This window comes from Mauremys reevesii, linkage group 1, assembly GCF_016161935.1.
Source record: "Mauremys reevesii isolate NIE-2019 linkage group 1, ASM1616193v1, whole genome shotgun sequence".
In the NCBI taxonomy this organism is placed as follows: Eukaryota; Metazoa; Chordata; order Testudines; family Geoemydidae; genus Mauremys; species Mauremys reevesii.
Window position 1 is genome coordinate 295,138,493 of NC_052623.1, and position 16,839 is coordinate 295,155,331.

Consider the following 16,839-nt stretch of genomic DNA (forward strand, 5'->3'; position numbering starts at 1 on the left):
TGGTAACCAGAAAGTGGGACTATTGTATAAAAGTCCCCTATTGTATAGAACTACTGTGCACACACATATTATTATTTGTAGCATGGTAGGCGCCCAAAAAAGATTGGGGCCCCACTGTGCTAGCCAATGTACAAACAGATAGTGAGAGAGGGTCCCTGCCCTGCAGAGCTTACAATTTAAATAGGCAAGACAGACACAAAGTGGGTTAAAGTATCAGAGGGGCAGCCGTGTTAGTCTGGATCTGTAAAAAGCGACAAAGAGTTCTGTGGCACCTTATAGACTAACAGACATATTGGAACATGAGCTTTCGTGGGTGAATACGAGCGTCTGATGAAGTGGGTATTCACCCATGAAAGCTCATGCTCCAATACGTCTGTTAGTCTATAAGGTGCCACAGGACTCTTTGTCGCTTTTTAAAGTGGGGAAAGAGATAGAACATACCAGGGTATAATAAATACATGATGGCAAATGGACGCAGAGGAGTGGGGGGAAACTGTCCCCTTCTGCAAAGAGTGAAAATAGCAGATTTTAAAAATACAAGTTGAATAAAAGAGCAATGATCTCACATTAATTTGCATGTATTTGCTAATTAGAATGGTGACTGTGAAGCAGGAAGGAATTGCAAGGTATTGCATACAAGTGACAATTGGTTATGGAAAGAATACGCAGATGTCTTGTGAACTACAAGCCAGACCACCACACATGAGAGGTTAAGAAAATTGGGGAAGGACTGGGGAGGCCAAAGGGTGTTGTGAAGCCATGTATGCCCCTCAACCCCAAGCCACACTCTGACACATCTGGGAATCTGATCCAAGATATTTTAAACTGCGGATTAGAAACTATATTTTTGGAGGACTGGATTGCTCAGAGCAGTGGTCCCCAAACTTTTCGTCTGGCAGGCACCAGACGAAGGACCGTGGCAGCGGTTGAGCATCTGCTGAAATGCCGCTGAATTTCGGTGGCGACACCTCTCGATGATGTCGCTTGTTGGTGGCAAGCGGCGTCATCGAGAGGCATTGCCGCCGAAATGCCGCCAAATGCTCGACTGCCAGCCAGGACACGGGTGCATTTAGATGCCCCCGTGGGTGCAATGGTGCCTGCAGGCACCGCATTGGGGACCCCTGGCTCAGAGGATTATAAATGGGCTATGGCCTATTTTGCTGCTAGATCACCAGTTCAAATCCATTTGCATGCACATCCAAGGGAAGAACTTGACTCACAATGGTATATACATACATATATACACACACAGCAGACAAACATTCCCTTACCTACACCTCCTCATTTTCGTTCCTTCTCTATTACTTAACTGTATTATTAAATTATGCAACTCAGGAAAGTGTTTTGGAAACCAGATGGTATGCAAGATGCTATACAAAGTAATGTTGTATTTTGAAGTTTCATTGCAGGCCACACTCTCCAATCTGGTTGGCATACGGCCACAGAATGAATTGCTTATTAAAGGCTGTTTGTGTGAGGGTTGTCTGCTAGAGAAAATAGCCCTTTAGCCTCCAACTTGATATTCAGAACTGAATAATCAATGACACATTTCACAGAGTACTGTTGCAAATCTTGTTCTGACCGCACAGAACAAGGGTCCAAGCTTGAAGTCAATGCTGACATCCAAGGCATGGCAGATGTCATAACAAAGAGGGAAATTGGTTCTTAAAGCAAGAGATCACTGAGCCAAAGGACAAACCATGTGCAAGTCTGGAAAGCCAGGGAAAGGCCCAGCAAGTGAGGATAAATAATATGAAGTGGGAGAAGCTACAGTACAGATCTCAAGGTGAGACAGTAAATTCGTGAGCCCTTCCTTGGGTCCTCCATGGCCTTTTAATTTATAAAGGTGAAATTCATTAGGAATAAATTTATAAATATATATTGTAACTACTCTTATCATTTGTTTTCTTCTCTGCAGAGAAGGCCTATAGACCTTTAAATACTGGTACCATATTGCATACAAAAGAGTTCCTCTTCCCCCACCACTCTAAGCTCTTCTTGACATTAGACTGATTTTCTTTACATGTATAAGCACTGGAATAGTTCCACTGGGGAGCACAACAGCAGGTGAGCCAGCGTAAACCAGTTGCCCGTATCTGTCAGCATTAAAACACCTTGTCAGCTAGACCTAAGCACGAAGATTAAAATGCTGGTGAGCCAGCCAGGCTTCCACCACTGATGGAGCTGCACCAGTGGCAGCACTGGTGGGAAATGAAAGAAAAAAGTCTATCAGATTCACAGCCTAGGAAACGGACCCGTTGCTGACATGAATTGTCAACACCAGGTCCTCCAGAATCAGGGTTGAGAATATAGATGGGCCAAAGCTCTTGTCAGGACCAATACAGTCCACCAATTTAAGCAAGTCTCAGTCACGCTGTCTGAAATGGTGCTGTAAACTGTTCTCTGCCCTCTCTACACCAGGAGTTAAAACAATGTCCGTGAGTTAGATGGGACTTACTATTGACAACCATTATCACCAGCAGGTCAATTTCCTAGCATAGGAGCTAAGCTGACTTCAGTCTCAGAGAGGCTCATGTGCAGAGAGAGTTTAAACAGCTAAGCTAAATAACAGCAGATGTTTAGAAAAGGGATACCAGACAAATGTGAGTCACACAGTGCTTGTAACAAACATCATTAGACGAAAAAGGAAAGGCAGCATTAGACGGAATGGTAAGAAGGGAATAAACAAAAGCAAAGGAAGCGTGCTGTCTTCATTCCCTATGAGACTGTGAGTGCCCCACTGGCTAGTGTGATGAACACTGCTGTTTCAAAGTCAAAGCCACATACGTATCTAAAATGCTGTGTTAGACGGAGCTGTGATCTAAGGTGAAACTGGTAAGCTGGGGTGTTCTGCTCCTTTGGGCATAGTCCATCTGTGAATAGTGCAGGTGTCCAGTGGAACAGGCTGGGCACTCCACAGCGACACTCGGAGGGCTCAGGGGTTGGGGCGCATCAGTTGCTAACCTGTAGAGGGACAGCTCAGCCTGCATGTGCTTGTGTTGCCTGTGGCTGCTGGAGTTGGGAGGCTGACACATACACAAAGCTTCCTCACGCTAAAGGCAGGTTGTAGCAAGATGCCTTGCAAAGCTGGGTACTGCTGGGAAGTGTCACACGGTAGTAACAGGGCTTCTTTAAATCAAGATTAGGTGCTTTTTTAAAGGGAGCCAAATACTCAGAATTTCTTTGTGATACAGTAATTAATATTACCAATGCCATCGTTTGACTCAGTTTGAGAACACTGCAAGCCAGTGAAGCATGACGCTTGCATAGAATTTTAAATCGATCTGTTGAAATAGATTTTTTTTGCAAATTTTAAAAAATGAATCACTAATTTGATGTTTGATTTTTTTTTCTGAGACATCACTAAAATCTCAGCCATCTTGATAACCAACCTAGAAAAGATAACCTAAGGGAAGAGGATTATTAGACAGACATGGCTGATAGAGAAACAATACAATGAGGAGGAACGCAACTTGGTACAGAATGTCTTAGTGCTTGTCTTCACTATGGAGGTAAGTCGACCTAAATTACACTACTCCAGCTACATTATTCAAGTCGACATAATATAGGTCGATCTACCCTGACGTCTTCACTGTGCTATATTGACGGGAGCCGCTCTCCAGTCGACTTCCCTTACTCTGCTCCAAGAGCTGGCGTTCCGGGGTTGACCGGAGAGCACTCTGCCATTGATTTAGTGGGTCTTCTCTAGACCTGCTACATCTATCCCTGCTGCATTGATTGCAGCAGCATCAATCTCCCCGTAGTGAAGACGAGCCCTTAGATCAGAGGTGGGCAAACTATGGCCTGCGGGACCCTCCTGCCCGGCCCCTGAGCTCCTGCCCCGGGAGGCTACCCCCCATCCCATGCTGTTTCCCCTCCCCCGCAGCCTCAGCTCACCCCGCCACCAGTGCAATGCTCTGGGTGGCGGGGCTGTGAGCTCCTGGGGCAGTGCAGCTGCAGAGCCGGGGCCTGACCCAGTGATCTGTGCTGCACGGTGGTGTTGCTGGCTCCATCCGGGCAGCGCGGCTGCCTGTCCTGGTGCTCTGGGTGGTGCCGCTATAGCGTCGCCAGCCACCGGTGCTCCAGGCAGCGCAGTAAGGGGGCAGGGAGCAGGATGGGTTGGATAAAGGGCAGGGGAGTTTGGGGTGGTGGGGTCAGGAGGCGGAGATGTGGATAGGGGTCAGGGCGGTCAGAGGGCTGGGAACAGGGGGGTTTAATGGGGGCAAGGTCCCCAGGGGGCAATCAGGAAGGAGGGGGGGTTAGATGGGGCAGTGGGAGGCAGTAAGGGGCAGGGGTTCTGGGGGCAATCAGGGGACAGAGAGAAGGGGTGGTTGGATGGGGCCGGGGTCCTGGGGGGCAGTCAGGAACGAGAACAGGGGTTGGATGAGGCGGCGGGGGGCAGTCAGGGGCAGGGGTTCTGGGGGTGGTCAGGGAGAAGGGGTGGTTGGATGGGGCAGAGGTTCCGGGGGGGCGGTCCGGGGTGAGATGAGGGGTTGGATGGGGTGGCAGGGGGTGGTCAGGGGCGGGGATTCCGGGGGCTGTCAGGAGTGGAGGGAGAGGTTGGATGGGGCAGGAGTCCCAGGGGGCTGTCAGGGGGTGAGAAACAGGAGGGGTTGGATAGGGGGCGGGGGCCAGGCCACACCTGACTGTTTGGGGAGGCAGATCCTCCCCTAACCGGTCCTCCATACAATTTCAGAAACCCGATGTGGCTCTTAGGCCAAAAAGTTTGCCCACCCCTGCCTTGGATGATTAACAGCTAATTATCAAGACAGACAGAGCTCAGTATCGATGAATGCAGAATGATGAGGAGTTTGATAAATCTTTGCCACACCATTCAGTGTGTGTGTCATCAGTATGATTAAGAAAGAAACAACAAAGTGAAAGGGGAAAGATGTGTATTATAAATGAAGGAAGGAAGGAAATGAGACTATTCTCAGTTGCAACCAGCTTCCATTATAAAGTCCTAGGTTGGCACACATATCAGTTTGGCATGGGTTCTAAACCATCACATTTACTCTGAAGGTAAAAGGGAGAGAAACTTTCTTAAAACTTTCCAGGAACAAACAATTTTTTGAGTAATTGGCCATTCAGTATAACCCTGATTGGAAATGCTGACTTTTGTCTAACTTTTCTTTGTTTCAGTTTTGCTCCAAAATGGCTTGTTACTGCTCAAACTTCCCATATAGTGAAAACTCCTTGACAACTCCTGCACCTACTGTAAATGAAGAAAATAGGTTCTGATCAAGCAAATTTCTTAATAATTTCTTTTTGTGAATAGTTTTGCGCCCAACTGATTTCAATGGGAGTTAGAGAGACAGTCCAGTTTTCTGCCACTGAGTTCAATCGGAGCAGGAGCAATCATTATGGATGAAATTCACCGCTGTGCAAAGGACCAGTACAAAGTCAATGCATCACTAATTCCCACTTCATTCTCTGTTTAAAAGTGTAAGTAGGGCTTAAGTAGGATGTAAGCCTCGTGCTAGCCCTCTGCACATGGTGAATTTCACACCTATATAAATATGTTGTCCTCTAGTGGCTTGTTGCAGATTAGAAACAAATTCAGAGCACTTCTAGAGGTGACAGTTAACAGAGATCTGCCTTAAACACAAGGGGTAAGAAGAGCCTTTGATTTGGTTGCTAGAGGACCAAGATTCCAGGCCTGGCTCTGCAGGCATATGCTATTTGACTATGGAGCATTAAGGTTGCTTCCATGGTCCCGTTATAAGGCTGATGTTGAGTTAAACCACATAGTCAATTGTAAGGTGTTCTGAGCTCTTTGATTAAACTGAGTAACCCCCCCAGGGAAATGTAAAAAATAAATGCCACGCAGCCATGCGTAATCTCTATATACACACGCAAAACCCCTTGGAAAAAGCAACATTATCCCCTTAATCTTGCAGCTGGATCCCTGCAACCCAGGGAATCACACCAAAGTCATAGGGCTCTGCCACCTGCACAGATGCAAGTGCAGTATCAATGCCGGTTAAAGACACAAGCTGATCAGCCGCAAATGCAAACCAACATCTATCTATCATATCCTGATAACCATGCACACCTTTCCTGCCCAAACTCCAGATGCAGAACTATTCTAAAACTAACCTGTCAATCGATAGCTCTGGTAACTGCCTTCTCCCATTTAACAGTATCACTTTAAAGAAAAAATATGCGAAAATTGACACACAACCACACCCAGAGTTAAGAGTTAATAAAATATGCAAATATACTGGAAAGGCGACTTGGTTTCCCAAGAAGTGGGTGATTTCAGTCCCAGACACCAATTCTTCTACCTCAGAACCATGTATAATTAGCTTTGTGCCATAACCACTCTGCTGTCTACTATCAGTCATGGCTCTTCTTTTAGCATCTCTGCCTTCCAAGTAGCTTCCTCCCACTGCGTCTGTATTTGCTGTATCCCTCCTCCACCACTTCTAATTTATTAGCTCGTATTTTTCAAGATATAAAAGGCATTTTATCTCCTGCTCCTATTTCTAACCTGTTGTGGTCTCCTTTGTACTGTCTATCGCTTGATGTTCATAACTCCTCCAGATTCTGTATACTTTAAAAATGCAAATAATTGGCTCTTTCTGTTGCCTTATATAATAAAGAAAAGCTGCTGAGGCACTTCACCACACACCTTAATGCAGCTGATGTACTGCTATTTACTATTGCTTTGTGTTGACAGTTCTTCAGCCAGAACACCGTCTTTCATTGCTCATAGCCAACTCGATTTGAATTAATTTTTCAAATGAGATTTTGAGCCACAGTATAAAATGCTAGTTGTTTTACTTCATGTATAGTCCCATTATTCTCTAGGTTGGCTGTAAAAAATGTGATCGGGTTTATTTGACAATATTTGTTCTTAATAAATCCGTGCCATTTGCTGGTTATGATTCTGTTATCCTCGAGGTATTTTCAGATTAATTGTATATGGTCCATCATTTTAATAAGGATTGACGCTAGATTTCCTAGGTCTGGATGGATTGATTTAATGTTGGTACGGCATTTTCATTTTTCCTTTCTTATGATACCAATTTTTCATTACTTTTCAAAACCGACTTTTAAGTGTTCAGTATATTTATTAGGAAATCTTCACAATCTGGGATGCATATCATCTGACTTACTGACTGGTGTATATTCAGTTGTCTTCTCTGCTGCTTATAAACAGCATTAATTCTGACTGTCCAGACCTGTGTTCTTAAACAGACTGATTTAAAGGATCAGTTCAATAGCTCAGCCATTTTAATGTCATTCAGGATTTTATCACCTTCATTTATTAATGAGCCCACAACCTTTCTAGCATTTCTTTTCTCCCCGATCTAAAAGTCCTCTATATGTTCCTTAGCCCTTTGGGCTAGTAGTGTGTCTACTTTTTTGCTGTCCCGATGCCCCCCCAAGTCTTAATTGCATTCTCATTTAGCTCCAGCCTTCAGCTCCATTTCTAGTATGGGGTTCTCTTTTACCCTAAGACCTCGGATTGCTCTCTCATGAGGACACATTCCTATCAACAGAAGCCTAGTTTTTCAAAACAAAATTCAGCAAGGTTCTAGCCTACATCAGATATTCTTGGCCTGGCTTTGGTTAACTGCTTTTAGGCTGTATCATTCTAGGGTTATAGGGTTCACAGGGGGTTACATCAATTACAGTCTCACCAGAAAATGAGCAGTGTCAGTTTGTTCCACTGTCATGACAACACTTCAGTTCATTAATGTTTCTTTTTTAGCCTTACTCACTCTTTGCTTCACAGTATCAGTCTCCTTTGTTATTATTCAACTGGAAGTAATTGTCAGATATTTTTGAGTTAAGAGAAGGCTCGTACTCTAGTCCCTTCCGGGATCATTTAACAAGCATGGTCAATTTTGACCTTGAGGTGGCTCTCCAATTTTAAGTCTCCTCTCATCAAAGCAGACATTCCAGTGCTCAGTGATTCCAGAATCTTCCTCTCTCTACCTTTGATACAGTCTTTGTTTGGTCTCAACTATCAGTTTTTCCTTTTTCACTCACAATTGGCACTGGAAAGATCTCTGAGATCATCTACTCCAATCCCACCTTCCACTCTTATCCCAGGACTCAATAATCCGCCACTGTTCCATCAAATCTCTCTTTGGTATGTAATGTAAACAGTACTGCTCCTACAGCGTGCAGTTACAAAAATTAACTTGCAAATTTCACAATGGCACCAATAAGCTAGGCTGAGCTGGCAAATACTATCCTGCAAAATCAAAGAAAGTCATAGCCATGTGTTAAAACGGCTACTCTTCAAAACTCAGCTTGCAGCCCCACAAACTGCCTGCAGAGAGGCCAAGACTTTGCATTTTAGCCTCTTGTCAAGAGCCAGAAGGTTGCATATGAATTTATATATAAATTTTTTTTTAAAACCACACAATCTATAATATTTGCTTATTCCCTAAAAAAGGACTAGAAATTGCTTCTTATTTCAGCCCACCAGCAAGAACACCCAGGTTGGATTTGTCCTCAGACTGCAGTTACAAAGACAGGGAAACTTCACTGGTCTCTGAACAACACTGCTTTGGCATTCCTGGATTTTGAGAACAAAATGAAAGTACAAACTTTCTTTGAGAACTGTTCTTTCTGAGACTCTCTTCAAACCATAAGAATTCTGTCCATTTCATAGAATCATAGACTTTAAGGTCAGAAGGGACCATTATGATCATCTACTCTGACCTCCTGCACAATGCAGGCCGCAGAATCTCACCCACCCACTCCTGTATCAAACCCCTAACCTGTATCTGAGCCACTTAAGTCCTCAAATCATGGTTTAAAGACTTCAAGGTGCAGAGAACCTTCCAGCAAGTGACCCGTGCCTCACACTGCAGAGGAAGGCGAAAAACCCCCAGGGCCTCTGGCAATCTGCCCTGGAGGAAAATTCCTTCCCAACCCCAAATATGGCGATCAGCTAAACCTTGAGCATGTGGGCAAGACTCACCAGCCAGCACCCAGGAAATAATTCTCTGTAGTAACTCAGATCCCACCCCATCTAACATCCCATCACAGGCCATTGGGCATATTTACCGCTAGTAGTCAAAGATGAATTAATTGCCAAAATTAGGCTATCCCATCATACCATCCCCTCCATAAACTTATCAAGCTTGGTCTTGACGCCAGATATGTCTTTTGCCCCCACTACTCCCCTTGGAAGGCTGTTCCAGAACTTCACTCCTCTGATGGTTAGAAACCTTCATCTAATTTCAAGTCTAAACTTCCTGATAGCTAGTTTATATCCATTTGTTCTTGTGTCCACATTAGTACTGAGTTTAAATAATTCCTCTCCCTCCCTGGTATTTATTCCTCTGATATATCTGCTTTGCCTAGGAAACATGTCAATTGGTGAAAGCTAGTATGCGACATCGAATCAGCTTGTGAGAATTGACTTTCCTATACTATTTCTAGAGAGCAACAAATGAAACTCAAACCCGGAATGAACCAAAAAGCTATGAAAGAGCTTGGCATATATTTTATACTGCTGTATATTATTAAAATAAAGACTCTTCCTCAGCAGATCATCCTTTATATAAACAGGACCAGAGAAGCTTATAGTAGTCTTAGCCTTCTTGCCTTTTTGGGAAATTTATTTTCAGGATGATTAATCTATGCATTACAGAGTCTTTGGAAATGGGTTGTGCATTTTTTAAATGTTTATTTCACATAGAATTCATCATACTGTATAACTGTATTTACTTTTCTCATTAGCTTTTTGAATCTACAGGATGTATGTATAATGAACAGAAAATGGTTTTCTGGACTATGAGATTGCAAACCTCCATTAGAATGATAAAACTGAATTAAACACTGCACATGGAGGCAATCGCTTTTGTATCAGAACATCGGTTCAAATGGTACACCTCCTACCCTCTCCCAGTTAGGTGTAAACATCCAGTCTGAGCCATTCAGCAAGGCTGTGATCTTCCAAGACAGTTTGATTGATTGCACAATCATTCTTTCCCAGGTTTTCTTGTTCATGTTTTTTATGCTTTCCATTGGTACAGATGATAGTTAATCTGACATTTCATCTTAACAACTTCTTTAGATGACAAAATTAGGGAAGGCTTTTGTTTTAAGTTCAATAGAGGCTTGGCAGCTGCTCCATGCTGATTTTCATGGAAATTAAATATGGAAGCAAACCTACTCCATGTTTTAGATGACTTCAGCTATGAAGTTTCTGTCCCTTCTCTTGGGAAACTATTCCACAGTCTAATAGGTTACATATCATAAATCCCTCCCTGATGCTTTTTGCACTATTCTAGATCATTCCTTTTGTTTCACCTAGGTCCCTCAAATATTTGTAGACAGTTTAAAGTTTGCAAAAATGGATATTTGTTATTCAAAAACATGGATTTACAATACTGACAAAAGATCCTTTAGCAATCCACTTCTTTTATAAACATGCAGTCCACACTATCCCAGCATCTATATTATTTCCTCACTGGTATACATTTAAACATTTTAAATACATCTATTACTCTTTGTGTCATGGATAGAAATTACATCTCTTGCTGCCAGGGACTTGCACTTCTTGAAGTTTATTTAATCGCTATAAAGAATGGTCCATTTGCTAGGGATTTAAAGACATTTAACCTATTTTTCCCTTTGGCATCTCCATTATTAAACCAAGATCTTTCATTTTGCTTTGTCATCTGGACGCTGGAGGATAAGCAAGCTATATAGACTCTTTGTTGTACCAAAAGCAGAGATTTGTTTGATATGCCTCAAAGTTGTAGGTATACATATATGGCACTGGAAGGATAACTTTTGTATGTCTGGAGCTGAGGCAAAGGACTACAAGAGGATAGAGGTGAGAGCAGCTTTAAAAATTCCATTATACTTCCACAGCATTAGAAACTGGGAAAATCTGGTCACATCATCTTCATAGTGTCTAATTCTCACCAAAGGAATTAACCAGCTCTGTGAAGGTAGGAGTATCCAAATAACTGTTTTGTTGTAATGCTTGGCTATCACATTTCGGTTGATTAGGGCCCAGCTCGCAGTCCATTTGAACGGGCTATTGCTCAGGACTTTGGTGTATGCCACTTTATTTTCTGCTGGTGAGCTTTAGTGAAGTCCTCCCTCACCAGAGATTACACTCAAGAGACCAGAATGTTGTCTAAACTGGAACTCTTTATTGGTAACCCTGTAACAACCCAAGGCAACACAGCTCACACAGACCACTGCTTAAGTAGCTCAAATTCCTGCTGCAACCTCCCGCTGGCTCACCAGGACTGATTTTTGAGCAGAGGCCCAGGCTTAAAGAGACAGACTGTGGAACTATAGCTCTCAAATTCCAACCAATTTTGCACAGAACACACATTTTACTCCAAACGGGCTATATTTACACCACAGAGTGTGCGTGTTTACTTCTGAATGCTACGCAGACAGAATCAGAAGTTCCTCTCCTGCTCATGTAAACTGAGTTAAGTTTCTTAACATAGCAGTTAATTTTCTAATCCACCTCTGAATGTTTATTAACTTGTTACGACTACGAAAACATGCAAAACACAATGTCAGAGAAGATGGGCTCAAACAAACAATGTTCAAATCATTTCATATGAGATTTATAAAAAATAAGCATAAGAAGCTAATGGATTTGAATATTATATAAACAAATTGGTGCACATGAAAGAGAATGCACATGTTTGAATAAAGCTGTGCACTGGAGAGCATGAGGAAGTGGAGTCCTTCAAAGTAGTGGCAATATAAATATTGAATGAAATGGAGAACCGAACCAGTCTGATCTGCTTAAAATTAGATGCTTTCTTAGCAGAAGATATCTGGAGAATATGCAACAAATATTGGAAAATATACTACGCCAATAGGGAATCAATAAAAACAATTTTAACGTAGGAAATCCCGAGAGGCAGTCATCAAGAGAAGGGATTAGCTGGAAATTTCTATATCACCAACGCAAAGGCTGTGATAGAAGAATTAATTCTTTCCTTGACTATTCCACAGCCTGTAAAGCAGGGTTTCTCAAACAGGGGTCGCTGCTTGTATAGGGAAAGCCCCTGGCGGGCCGGGCTGGGCCGGTTTGTTTACCTGCCCCGTCCGCAGGTCCAGCCGATCGCAGCTCCCACTGGCCGTGGTTCGCCAGTGCAGGCCAATGGGAGTTGCTGGAAGTGGTGGCCAGCAAGTCCCTCGGCCCGCGCTGCTTCCAGCAGCTCCCATTGGCCTGCAGCGGCAAACCACGGCCAGTGGAAGCCGCGATTGGCTGGACCTGCAGACAGGGCAGGTAAACAAACCGGCCCAGCCCAGCCTGCTAGGGGCTTTCCCTACACAAGCGGGTGACCCCTGTTTGAGAAACACTGCTGTAGAGCATGCTGGAAAAAGACTTACTGCCTTTCTTTGCTTTCCAATTGAATTCTCTATGTTTACTCAGGCTGCAACTGCTCTGCAAGACAAAAGGTGATTTAGTATCATCCTGATAACTGTGATTTACTCCCAGTGGCGTCCACAAGTCACAATTCTAGCAGGTTTACAGCTGTGATGTCTGAACAAACTCAGTTTGACTACAGGGATTCAATTCACGCCTTACCTTTGCTCAGGGAATCAGCCACACAATTCAGTCACAAGAGCTTTTACAGCAAAGATAGAGAGGATTTAGTTAATCTGGATTTATGAGAACCAAGCTGCTGCCTCCAACTCTGGATGAATCTCACCACATTTTTCTATCTCCTTTGAAAAAATAAAAGAGATTTTAATGTGCATCGAATAAAGATTATACAGACTGCCTGTAGCGAGTCATGCCCAGTGAATGTCAATGGAAACATATAGAAAGTGGGCTTGCCACTATTTCCCACAAATGGCAAAATTGCCCAAAGCCAGCAATCTTCTCTGATTTGCAGTGTGACAATAAAACCCATGGAATGGCTCAGTTTGTTGCTAAGGTAATGTGTTGCTAAGGCAACAGGATTGCAGCACATGAAACAGAGGTCGTGGAATCTAGACACTGTCACTGAATAAAAGGATATGTCCTCTGCTAACTAGCAGGCTTGTATTTTCAAAAGGTGCCAAACTTCCATAGGCAGTTTGAAAAAAATCACAACCTCTATTCATCATGGCAATTTCCCCCCCCCCTCAGACTCAGAGCGTATCTAAAGGAGGAGGATGATACAAGGTACACTTCCCGGAGAATGAGCCTTTCAGCAGAGAATTATGTATACACCATTTATATAGCACTTTTCAGTCCTAGCTTTCAAAGCACTTTATTGAGAAGTGTAACATTATCCCTATTTGACAGATGGGGAAATTGAGACACAGAAAGATTAAGTGACATCCTAGAGGTCAAACACCAGGGGAGTGGCAGAACTAGGAATAGACTGTTGGCCTCCTAATTCACAGCCCTGGGTCCTACCCCATGCTGTCCCCATTGTATGCTAATTTCCAAAATAAAAAGCTATTAAAGCATTTGAATATTTGATTGTTATCCATACAATAACCACTGAAAGGATAATAGACAATGGAAATCACCTTATGACAACAGAATGTTTCCTAGGGTTTAAAGTCGTTTGCTTTTTCTTGTGGAAACATTTCTACGGATAATTGTCAAATGAGCCCAGAAGCAATCAATTAGATCTCTATATTTAAATCAACACTAAGAATGGCAGAGATTAAAAAAATAGAAAGCAGGTTTAGACTTGTTAATAAAGGTTAAAAATCTACTATATCATCATATGATGTACATCAGAAACATACTGAAAAGTGGAATCTCATTAATAAGACTTGTGACAAAGGTAGAGACAGCTTTGCATTGAACTAAAATGTGCCTCCTACGTTTATTCTCTAACCCGGCTAGGATAAATATCCCTCAGGTTTCCGATGCTGAAAGTTGGAAATGACAGGGTAAGATATGGAATGTAGATATTGAGTTATTCAGTTACTAGTACATCTTATTTTTGATGTTGAAAAATATCCTTTTGCTGAGACTGTTAGCGCTGTACACAGCAATGTAGTGACTGTGACAATGGTAGTTTAGTTACATGCAGTAAGGGACTGTAAAAAGTTGAGATCTTATTCTTTTAACCATCACTTGAACAAAGTGATGTAAAGTGACTCATAGAACTTTCTAATTTAAGGATGTGATTAGAAGTGTCACACAGCATCTTAGTGGGATCTCTACTACAAAATGATGTGTGTTTGGTTTATATCACCACTTTGTGAAGCCGATAACGCTAATAGGATAACTCACAGAATACTATAGAACTGCTAAGGACTGAATGTTATTGAGTCAACAGGATTATTCCCAGCATTGTTTTCCTCTTTCAAATAAAAATCAGTATTTGTTTTCCAGTTACAAGATTAAAAATCCTCAGGGATCTTAATATTTTGCAAGATAAACAACCGAGGATGAATGAGGAATTTTGTCTAGGCTGAAATTAAAATGTCAATTTCAAAATGAAACTCTCTAGTACAGTGAAGACAAATAAAATCAGTGGAATATGTTATTTTAGAACTTTAAATTAAAAAAACCTGAATTGAACAAGGGTAAAAACCAAAACCACCATCCTTTATTATTTCAGAAATACGGTCTATGATAAAGTAAATAATATTTTAAATATTTAATACCAAATACTAACAACAAAGATTGTTTTGCAAAGATGAAATTCACCACCTTTCGGGTTTTCTAGTATCGTCCCTCAGTACATCTAAGACCTGGATAAATTAGCCATTGTTCAAGTTTAGTCTAATACAGTACAGCATATTTGGTGCAGTTTAGAATCTTTTGGTGGAATATTCTTGTTTACTGTCATAGCAGAAGAAGCAATTAGTTGACATTTCATAAAGCTGTCCCCCAAGAATAATCCTCAGGCATCAGCAACACCAAAGCCTGACAAGACCTTGGCAACGGGCATGTCTGGGTGCACTCGAGGCGCAGGTATGTCGAATTTGTCACTTTCGACTTTCTTACAACTTTTTCCTTTTCCTTCAGTGACTTTTCCATTTATGAGTGTTTCCTCTTTTTTATTGCCTCTGCTTTGACGGCCAAGCTCTTTGCACAGATTGTCAGGACCACAATTAGGACTCCTACCAGGAAAGTAACCAGAGGCCAGAGAAAGCAATGCAAGAGGACCGTCTCATCGTGGGTACGCCTAAGAAGCACATCATCTGGTCTGTAAAGGAGGGAGGAAAGAGAGGAGGAATACATTATATATATATATCAAACAGGCATCAATTCATCCTTCAATGGAAGGCATTTGACCAGGAAACAATAATGGCATTTTATTTGTAACAGTAGTAGAAAATGATTAAGTGGATCATTCCATTTCATCCACCACTTTAATTTGCAAATACATTCATGACATTCTGCCAGGGTGTTTTATCTGAAGTATTTTGCAGAGAAAAACCCATTCAGATAAAAATGGTCTGGGATTTTAGGTTATCATATAAAAGCAGTGAAAGATAGCGCAATGTAACAATGTCGGAGCGTGATTTATGAAAAGCAGTAAAATGATCATTTAATACAATATATCAGTACTCTAATATGTAGGTGTCAAATTGCATCAAAATGAGGTAATTACTTTAAAATGTAATTTAAACATTCGAACTAGTTAACTTTTAGCTTTGACCACACTGGGCATGGGAGTGTGGAGAGAATTATAATGCTTGAAACAAAGTACTGGTAACAGTCAAATATAACATAGGCAGGGCCTGTGCCAGTACCACCCTTTTCCCCACAGTTCTGCCACTTGTCTGCATTAGGGGTTTGCTACAGCCTAACTACCTCTGTGGATTGCCATCAATTGCTAGAATCAAGGCAAAATCCTAATAGACACGGCCTTCTTCTCATCCCTAAACTGCTACAATCGCCTAGCACAAGGGCTTCATGGCAGCAGACTCTATCAATCATACTGAGTAGCGTCAATCTGTGGTTTGCTCGTGAAAACAAAACAACTGCCAATGGAAACAATGAGTAAACTTTTCAAATATGCCTAAATCCCCTTGAAAGGCACGGGAACTTAGGCACTATTGAAAATTTTATTCTAGGTGGAGGCCAATTCCATTTCCATAGTGACCAATTCATTTTAATAGTCAGGTCTGTAGTAGGTTTGTTAATTTTCAATAGGGGAATCTCAAAAGGTTTAGAAACTCAGTTTGGATAAAGCACCTGAAATATCAACTGTTTATCTGCACCTCCCAAGTCTGAAAACTTTGTCTGGAAATCTTATGGACAAGTTCTCTCATTTCTACGTCTTTCTGCTCCCACTGTAATGCTGGTAATAATGTTAAATCAGTCTCATGATACGTGGGCAGTTCTGCGATTTTTGCAATCAGAGCCACAAAGTGCAGAGAGACACATATCAATAACTATCAGAGGAGAACAGAACTTTTTCAAACCTCAGAAAAGGATCTGCACCGATGTTGGTTCTGACTTTATCCAGACATCTCAAACATTACCCCTCTGCACCAGTGCCACCTGATGCTTGTCTTCCCATAAACTGCTCTGCTTAAAATATTAACCAATAACTTGCATGTTGGTGTTATTAAGCCCAGTGAGTTGAATATAGCGGGCATGGTTCTCCTCTCAGTGGTTTCAATCAAAAGCACCCTCAGTGGAATTATACTGATAGAAAACTGGTGGAAATGGAGATCCTGGCCCAGTGATTACAACCCCACTCATCGGCTGCTGATCCTCTTATTTCCAGCTATACTGTCACTTTCTGATTATTGTAAGACAAACAAACCTCACACTTCAGGGTCAGGAGAGTCGGGATGAAACTCTTTTGCCTCTTCCCCACATACCTCGCTGTGGAATTCATTAAATACATGAAGGCTTTTTTTTCTTCCCTGAAACATCCCAGCCACCAGAAAAGACAGAATTCCAGGCTAAAT

At 42.1% G+C, this 16,839-nt stretch overlaps 1 protein-coding gene and 1 long non-coding RNA gene across 7 annotated transcripts in view; one reads left to right on the top strand and one right to left on the bottom strand.

Moving 5' to 3' along the window:
* Positions 1 to 16,839, bottom strand: part of KCNMB4 (potassium calcium-activated channel subfamily M regulatory beta subunit 4) — an 89,031-nt gene that overhangs the window by 37,083 nt on the left and 35,109 nt on the right. For 3 of the 6 annotated variants that reach the window (XM_039500203.1, XM_039500202.1, XM_039500201.1), the window contains exons 3-4: positions 15,038 to 15,119; positions 12,545 to 12,684 (exon numbers count right to left, since the gene is read on the bottom strand). In XM_039500203.1, coding sequence (XP_039356137.1) covers positions 12,625 to 12,684; positions 15,038 to 15,119 — 142 coding nt within the window. In that variant the 3' untranslated portion in view covers positions 12,545 to 12,624. Of the gene's footprint in view, positions 1 to 4,976; positions 5,216 to 12,544; positions 12,685 to 14,520; positions 15,120 to 16,839 lie in introns of those variants that run through there. The other 3 variants (XM_039500200.1, XM_039500199.1, XM_039500198.1) reach the window with 3 other exon arrangements.
* Positions 12,969 to 15,255, top strand: LOC120382605. Its single transcript, XR_005588224.1, has 3 exons — positions 12,969 to 13,126; positions 14,765 to 14,884; positions 14,997 to 15,255. It is a non-coding gene; the product is annotated as an uncharacterized LOC120382605 (long non-coding RNA).